At 49.6% G+C, this 9244-nt stretch overlaps 1 protein-coding gene across 2 annotated transcripts in view; it reads left to right on the top strand.

The window, feature by feature from the left end:
- Positions 1 to 9244, top strand: part of NFAT5 (nuclear factor of activated T cells 5) — a 53783-nt gene continuing 44539 nt past the window's right edge. Inside the window, exons 1-2 of one of the 2 annotated variants that reach the window (XM_075576479.1) lie at positions 1 to 818; positions 3860 to 4170. In XM_075576479.1, the coding sequence (XP_075432594.1) occupies positions 766 to 818; positions 3860 to 4170 (364 nt within the window). In that variant the 5' untranslated portion in view covers positions 1 to 765. The remainder of the gene's footprint in view (positions 819 to 3859; positions 4171 to 9244) is intronic. The other variant, XM_075576480.1, reaches the window with a different exon arrangement.

Here is a 9244-nt window from a genome sequence, read left to right as displayed (position 1 = left end):
GCTCCCTCCAGTACCGATCTGGGCTCTGGAGCAGATACAGGAGAAGCTGCTGTAGGACCCTTCTGTATGGGGTGAAAGCAAAGTGCATCCAAAAATACCCATTTGTGTAACTCTGCCAGTATATGTCACCTCTGGGTGATGATAATCCAGCAAAGATCTACAGAGGGGAAGTGTCTGAGCCATGTGTGCTGAGTGTGAGTGAGTGTTGTTTGCTCCCGGCATAATACTGCTGAGGGCCCATTTACCAGTTGCTGGTGGTGACATGAAGACAGCGTATGACATTCAGCTTCAGCAGCGCTTGGCACATGCAGTGTGTTGTGCAAGGAGTTAATTTTTAGCGAGCACAAAAGGCAGAAGGACCAACGTGTTTAATTTGGAAGGACGCAGGCCGTGAGCTGCCAGACAGGTTTAGGCAGAGTAGCAGAGAGGAATTCTCTTTAATGATCCACAGCTCCTGGCTTGGATTAGCAGCTGACAGTGATCCGGTGTGACCTACTCGGACAGAGATCTGACTGCGGGTAGCGAAGACAGCACGAGCTTAACCCGCTGCGCCGATGCCAAGAGACCCGATCTGCTCAGGAACCTACCCGGGAGAACCGGAGGGAGCTGGCTGTCCCTGCCACCCAGAAGAAAAAGAGTGTTGCTTATTCCCGAACATTTGCTCGGGCCGCGAGTGCTTGACCGGTGCCCGGCGACCCCCGGATCCGGCGGTGTTATGCGCTCTCTCTCGGAGGACGTCTTGTCTGCTCCGCAACTCGCAAACCAATGGAGAAACGGGGGCCTTATCGCAGGAGGGAGACGGACCCCCAGCCTGAGAGGTAGGGACCTGCTGATAGGGGGGGGGGGGGGCATTTAACAAGATGGTGTTATTGTAGGAAACGGCACTAGATTTACCCAAGAAAGTTCCCCTGTATCCTCATCACTTAACATGAAGAATTACTAGAGATCAGCCATTTCTCTTATCCCACTAAGCAGGGGTGGCCAACTCCGGTTCTCAAGGGCCACCACCAGGTCAGGTTTACAGGATATCCCTGCTTCAGCACAGGTAGCTCAGTCATCAAGGGCCACCAACAGTTCAGGTTTTGACGATATCCCTGCTTCACCACAGGTGACTCAATCAACGACTGAACCACTGATTGAGCCACCTGGGCTGAAGCAGAGATATCCTGAAAACCTGACCTGTTGGTGGCTCTTGAGGACTGGAGTTGGGCACTGCATCTACAAAGCATTTAGTCATTATTGAGACTATAACATTGAAACAATTACTTAAGAGTACTTATACATTTTCTTAAATGGTGTGAGTCACGTACAATTAACTAATTAAGCATGGCACTGACATTAGTTCACTTGGGTCCTCGGAGGCATTGCCGCTTTAACTGAAATGATGCAATCGATCCAAATCTTATTGATGATTTTACACAAATTGCAGTAAAAAAAAAACCCCCAAAGAGTTTATCAGAATGAAGGTGGCGGTGAGATCATATGAATCCCAGCGCCACGTTCCTCTCTGATGCGATGGGGGGAGGTTCATGGGATGGGGGGGACGATACGAGGGATGGGATATACGTGCAATGGGGGGGAGATACGTGGGATAGATACATGGGATAGATACATGGGATGGGGGAGATACGTGGGATAGATACATGGGATGGGGGAGATACATGTGACAGATACTTGGGATGGGGGCGAGATACATAGGATAGATATATATTGGATGGGGGAAGATACTTGATATGGGGGGGAGATACATATGACATGGGGGGAGGATATATGGGATGGTGGGGGATGCATGGGATGGTGGGGATACATGGGATGGTGGGAGATACATGGGATGGGGGGGGGAGGTGGAAGGGGGGGGGAGGTGGAAGGGGGGGGGGGAGGTGGAAGGGGGGGGGGGAGGTGGAAGGGGGGGGGGAGGTGGAAGGGGGGGGGGAGGTGGAAGGGGGGGGGGAGGTGGAAGGGGGGGTGGAAGGGGGGGGGGAGGTGGAAGGGGGGGGGGAGGTGGAAGGGGGGGGGGGGAGGTGGAAGGGGGGGGGGAGGTGGAAGGGGGGGGGGGGAGGTGGAAGGGGGGGGGGAGGTGGAAGGGGGGGGAGGTGGAAGGGGGGGGGGGGAGGTGGAAGGGGGGGGGGAGGTGGAAGGGGGGGGGAGGTGGAAGGGGGGGGGGAGGTGGAAGGGGGGGGGGAGGTGGAAGGGGGGAGGGGGCAGTTTAAAGTGAAATGGAGTCATGGTATTTCTTATACAAGTAAATTGTGAGCAGCATTGAAAGACATCACGAGGCAGAAAGGTCATCCGACCTTGTATGAGTGGGACTAAGCTGACTATATATAACTTGTATATAATGTATACCCTGCTCACTTATGCTCACTTACAAATACATGTATTTGTAACCATGTATTATTTGTCATGACTCTATACCCAGGACATACTTGAAAACGAGAGGCAACTCTCAATGTATTACTTCCTTGTAACACTTTTTATAAATACAATAAATAAAAATATGAGTGGGACTCTGGGCATTAGAAGGATCCCCTACATTAATGTGTACCACACAAGCTTCCACAGATTTCTACAGCGGATTCCAGCTCTTGTCCAAGATGACATCAGATTTCCACGTGAAACAAGTGCAGGCTAGAACGTGGGGTGGTTCGGTCTGCTCTGGGTGGGGTCAGGGCTTTCTACCCCGCCTAAGGAGGTTCGTTAACCTTCCAGTGTAGCCCAGCATGGAAAGTGCCGATGTCTTTGCGTGTGACATGTCATGTATCCCGCAGCAGCGTGGCATTACGGGAGAATGTGACACTGAAGGTTAAATAACAAAAACGTGTCCCTGCGACAGGATACCATAACAGGACAGGACGCCGCCTCACCTCCGTTTGGGGGATGTGGTGCTTTGATAATAAAATCTCTTTCTTGCTGGTTGGATTACAGGAATCTGCTGGGTAGATCAGTGCTGAGTCTCCAGCACTTGCCACACACACACATTGTATTACCTGGTGTCAGGCTGTTAACCCTGTCCCGGACGCAGGGACCGGGACTTGGTGCACTTGAGGGCTGAATGTGAGATATTGGGGGATATAGCTGACGTTTATCTCTGTGTGATTTGGGGCCGCTAGCGGGTTCTTATCTGCCACCAGATTCAATGTTTGTCGGTTCTGTTTGGGGGTGGGCGTGTGTACCTTAGGGCAGGGGTGTTGAACTCCAGTCCTCGAGCCCCTCCTCCCCCAACAGGTCAGATTTTCATGATATCCCAGCTTCAGCACAGACTGAGCTACCTAGCTACCTTCTGCTTCAAAACCATAAACATGGTTCCCTATAAACGTAAGCTTGCTGCATGGTCACAGCTTTGAGCACAACCAGGGTTGAGCATAGCCAGCAAACCCACTCACCGACTGTTTTGACCTTAATGGGTCTCCTCAGTGTGGGGTTGGTTATACTGGCTATGCGCACACTCTCAAAAAAAAAAAAAAATGCAGCAAGGGATAGGTTTTACCATACTTAGTAGAGTTATGGTGGATAACAAATTGACAAAAACCCTCCACAGCAAAGCATATATTAAATGGAAATATTACTATATGCTCATCTGCATGTCTTAGACAGGTCTGCAACCCAGCCTTTCACCATTATCACCCAGCACACAGTGCTTCCACTGCAGCAAGGGATTCTGGGAAATGACATGCAAATGAGCACACAGTGCCACCTTTTGCTTCAAAACCATAAACATGGTTCCCTATAGGCTTAAGCTTGCTGCATGGTCACAGCTTTGAGTATACTTAATACTTATATATATATATATATATCAGCAGCACACTATTTCCTGCAGGTCCCAAGTGTCAGACTCACGTCACCTGCCTGTCATCCACAGGCCACGCCTACACGTTCATTACCAGACCGCCGACCACAGGCCCCACCCACACTCTACGTCACCCGCCTGTCACGGCTCTGCTCCCCGCCCTCCCGCGCATGCGCAGATGACTCCATGGTGGGGAGGGGGCGTGCCGTCGGTTCCTGTCAGTGTGAAGAGACCGGACCCGCGCAGCCCCAAACACCCGAAGGACAGCACACCCCCTACTCCCGAACCACCTCTCCCTCCCCCGGCCCGAGCGGACATGCCATCCGACTTCATCTCCCTGCTCAGCGCCGACCTCGAGTGCCCCAAGTCCCTGTACTCCCGAGGTGAGGGGGAGAGAGAGGCCCGGGAGGAGGGGGAGAGAGAGGCCCGGGAGGAGGGGGAGAGAGAGGCCCGGGAGGGGGGGGAAGAGAGAGAGGCCCGGGAGGGGGGGGAAGAGAGAGAGGCCCGGGAGGGGGGGGAAGAGAGAGAGGCCCGGGAGGGGGGGGAAGAGAGAGAGGCCCGGGAGGGGGGGGAAGAGAGAGAGGCCCGGGAGAGGGGGGGAGAGAGAGAGAGGCCCGGGAGGGGGGGGAAGAGAGAGAGGCCCGGGAGGGGGGGGGGAGAGAGGCCCGGGAGGGGGGGGGAGAGAGAGGCCCGGGAGGGGGGGGGAGAGAGAGAGAGGCCCGGGAGGGGGGGGGAGAGAGAGAGAGGCCCGGGAGGGGGGGGGAGAGAGAGAGAGGCCCGGGAGGGGGGGGGGAGAGAGAGAGAGGCCCGGGAGGGGGGGGGGGGGGAAGAGAGGCCCGGGAGGGGGGGGGGGGGAAGAGAGACCCGGGAGGGGGGGGGGGGGAAGAGAGGCCCGGGAGGGGGGGGGGAGAGAGAGAGGCCCGGGAGGGGGGGGAGAGAGAGAGAGGCCCGGGAGGGGGGGGGAGAGAGAGAGAGGCCCGGGAGGGGGGGGGAGAGAGAGAGAGGCCCGGGAGGGGGGGGGAGAGAGAGAGAGGCCCGGGAGGGGGGGGGAGAGAGAGAGAGGCCCGGGAGGGGGGGGGAGGGAGAGAGAGGCCCGGGAGGGGGGGGGGGGGAGAGAGAGGCCCGGGAGGGGGGGGGGGGAGAGAGGCCCGGGAGGGGGGGGGGGGAAGAGAGGCCCGGGAGGGGGAGAGGAGCCGAAAGGGGGGAGGGGGCCGGGGGGGCGAGAGAGAGGGTCCCGGGGAGGGGGGGAGAGAGAGAGGGTCCCGGGGAGGGGGGGAGAGAGAGAGGGTCCCGGGGAGGGGGGGAGAGAGAGAGGGTCCCGGGGAGGGGGGAGAGAGAGAGGGGCCCGAGGAGGGGGGGGAGAGAGAGGGGGGCCCGGGGGGGGGGGGGGCTGGTAATCGGGCCTGCCGCGAAGTATTCTGGGTCTTAGGGTGACTGCGGTCCCAGCATGCTCCGCGGGGTGGGGGTGCCAGGGCCTGGGCTGTAGGGGGCGCTGTGTCACACACACAGCTATATATATATACTGTATAATGCATTCTACCTGTGTGAGTCCTGGAGAGCTAATGTGGGTGGCCCCAGCTCTTCGCATGGGCCTGTGTGTGGGATGCAGTGGGAGGGTATTGGAAGTGGTAGTCTGCTGTACAGCCCAGTTTGTGATGTTGGGGGGGAGGGGGGGGTGCTTGTTAGATCATAAGCTCTTCAGACAAGGTGTTGGGCACTGGCACATGCTGTGGTTTGTTTTGCTGGTTTTGGGACAATTCAATTAATAATAATATATATATATATTTTTAATGGATTTAAGACAAAAGGTGGCACTGTGTGCTCATTTGCATGTCATTTCCCAGAATCCCTTGCTGCAGTTGAAGCACTGTATGTTAGGTGATAATGGTGAAAGGCAGGGTTGCAGACCTGTCTAAGACATGTGAATGTGCTCACAAGTGACCTTTTTAGTTGCTATGATCTTTAGTTGCCATACAGTGGAGGGTTTTCAGTCACCTTTTCACCCTCCAAAACCTACATTATATATATATATATATATATATATATATATATATATATATATATATATATTTTTTTTTTTTTTTAATGCGGTAGTACTTTGTATTGTAACCTGACATTTCTGTATTCTTTCAGGAGAGTAGGAGAGTATGCAAAGTTTCTGGTCTAACTTGTTTCCATTAGTACAAGGTCAACTCGTAAAGCCCCAGAGACCTCCATATATTGTCATTTGTTTTTCTTTAAATGATAAATCACACAGATTAGAGCAAAACAGATCCACACTCAAGTTTCTGGTTTTAATTGTAAGTTTAAGCTGTTTTGTATAACATTGTCTGCATTTTGTGTGTGTGTGTGTGTGCGTATGTGTGTGACACTGTCTGCATCTGGTGGTGTATATGTGTGTGATAGTGATGTTTCTTGCATGTCATTCTTTGAATCCGAATGTATGGTTTCAGTTTGTGTCATGGGTTTTATCATTGTGAGTGAAAATGTAGGGGAATCATGGAGCTCTAAGTGCCGACATTCCCTTTACAATACATCATTGTTTTATTGTGTATATCTTTGGAAATGGTTTTCTACACATCTGATAAACAGGTGTTTCAGGTGAGCAAGATTTTATTGTGGAGAGAACTTTCGTAGTGTTTTACATGCATTCATACCTGTTGCTCTGGGTCCTGTCCTAGGAGGTCTTGGCTATCCGTCCCCTGATTGTATGAGGAGGATATATAATATTTCTGATGGATTTGGAAGACGAGAATGAAACTTCACAAGTGAGGGATACTGAATTAGTGAAGCATAAGTAATTGCTCCTCTTACATTTAATACAGACCCACAGCTTGGCCCACTGTTTGTGATCAGTCACAGGAGAGAATGGGGAGTTCTGAGTTTTATCCTTTTGGAGTGTGACAACAGATAAATAATGCATTATTATACATAACTGAAACAAGGCTGCCCATTTGGGACCTGAAATCGGGACATTTGACTTTCATAGCTTGATTGTGAGAAACTCTGAGGTCGTGGAGGGGGCTGTGTGGATGGGGGTTCTGACTGCCTTGGAGGTGGCAATTCTTAATTGCAGAACTAGTGCCAACTTCTTGGAAACCTTTGGCAAATCACTTCATGTGGATGCCAAAATGGAGATTGTGAGCTATTTTTGGGTGCAGATGCATTGTCTGCAGGTCCAATCTGCATTGTGTAAAAGTTTATTTGTGTTATCTTGCAAGTATAGCACGTAATGTTAAGCTGTCATTTTAGTGTCACAGTGCTCAGTGCAACTGCATTAGTATTCACGTGATATTAATCCGGTCACGGGCATCTCTCCTAAATCACAAACTCCATTATAAGCTGTTCTGACATAGGTTTAAACTCCACAGGATCTTAACAGCCTAAAAATGTACAATCTGCAGCGTAGAGGCTATTGTTGAATGCTCACAATCCCACAATGATTTATCTTTAGGAAATGGAGCAAATAGTTGTTGCTGGAAAACGTATACATTTCCATCGCCTCTGGTAACGCTGCTGGTGGCGTTTCCACACGTTAAAGTGCGAAAATACGTTTCTTTATGAGCTTACTAGTATTCCTGAATTATTATTTTTTTCCCCTGTAAATTAGCTATACTCAGTACAGCTGTATGCTGCTATGTTGGGATTTTTTTTTATTTTTTAATTTTTTTTATATATTTACTAAATGAACTACAGTACAGTTTTAACTGTGGGAATTTTTATTCTGCATGCAAAAGGTCAGTCTGATCTCTTTAAAAAGTATACTGCAGTTGTTCCAACATTGTTATAAAGTTGTTAAAAGTAATTTGGAAGTTTAGTGTCTGAGAAATTCTTCTGCTGCCAACATTGAGGAATCTGTGCTCTGTTATCACAATTGTTCTGGTCAGCGCTAGTGCCCATGCTTCCACATAGCTTTTTAATAATAATAATAATAATAATTCCTAACATGGAGTTGTCCCATTTACTTTTTTACCTGTTTTTAAAATGGCGAGCCTGTTCCAGCGTGTATAAATGTAATTTCTGTGTACTTGTGTTTTGTTCAATTTTTTTTTCATTTTGTGTATATATTGGTGCATCCAGAATCCATGGAAGTGTCCATCACTAGCCATGGAAATCACGGATGAAGGATTTAACCAGTCAGACAGGAAACGTTATTAGACAGGAATAAAAATAAATAAGTTACTATGCATGGAATAAATAAGTGGGTAGCATGATTAAGTTAATTGTATTCTCTGTTCCCAGATGATTGTGTGTACCTAGGCGCTCTGTGAACTGACCCATGCATTTGAAAGATGAGATTTTAAAGCAGCTTAGCCTTGGCACTGGGTTTCACATACTTAACTCGCAGCTTTCCCTTACAAACCTTTTTATAGAGGCGATGTGTTAAGGCAGCATCGTATACCTGAGTCGTTGTTCTAGTACAGAGGGGAACTGTTTTTCAAATAATAAATGTGTCCTTGTTCTTGTTCAGATCTGTTTAGCAGTAAACAAGGCAAGTTAAATGGGTGATTCGGAGAATTCGCATGCGGAGACGGACATTTTAGATTTAGTTAGCGATCATTTTGGTAGCAGTGTAATATTGAGAGGTTCTGTAGGGATTATTATGAAGGCTTCCATTCACATATAAAATATTTTTTTCCCTTAACAGAACACTCTCAAAGCTTAATGCTGGCTGCGTTCCACAAACTCAAGTTTACTTAAGTTTCAGCTCAGAAAAGACTGTTCTTTTGTGAGGAAATTGCAGGTTTGAAGTAAAGTTTCTGTGACACAGCATTGAGATACACTTGGGTTTGTAAAGCCCGATTCTTAGTTTGTGCAGTTTTCAACAAATATTTCCTTTTTCTATACCTATTTCCGGATTACGTCCTAAAATATTGTTGACTCCAAGTATCCTCTGTACAGCGTTGAGACTCACTCACATTAATGTATTCACCTGACATCAACAACACAGTCCTTGGACTTTAGTTACCTCCTGGGTTTGTTTCCCTTTCAGTGAATGTGCATTGCATAGTCTAACACAAATGGAACGGTCAGCAGCGACAGTATAGTGTGCATCCCAGTCCCAGGTCACTACAGAACAGCATCCCATTGTCCAATCTGAAATCCCTAAAATCAACAAGTGGAGGCATAACATGAACATTTGTCAGTGGCACCATGTTTAATTGGAGTCTAGAGCAGTGGTAGGGAACATGAAGCAACTCAAGTGAATACTGTCCTCCTCTTCTGGCACAGGAGCAGGGCAGTACTGTATTTATTGGCACAGGAGAGGAACGGGCAGTACTGTATTTATTGGCACAGGAGAGGAGCGGGCAGTACTGTATTTATCGGCACAGGAGAGGAGCGGGGCAGTACTGTATTTATTGGCACAGGAGAGGAGCGGGCAGTACTGTATTTATTGGCACAGGAGAGGAGCGGGGCAGTACTGTATTTATTGGCACAGGAGAGGAGCGGGCAGTA

Source organism: Ascaphus truei, chromosome 19 (assembly GCF_040206685.1).
Source record: "Ascaphus truei isolate aAscTru1 chromosome 19, aAscTru1.hap1, whole genome shotgun sequence".
In the NCBI taxonomy this organism is placed as follows: Eukaryota; Metazoa; Chordata; class Amphibia; order Anura; family Ascaphidae; genus Ascaphus; species Ascaphus truei.
This window is presented reverse-complemented; position numbering and strand designations above follow the sequence as displayed.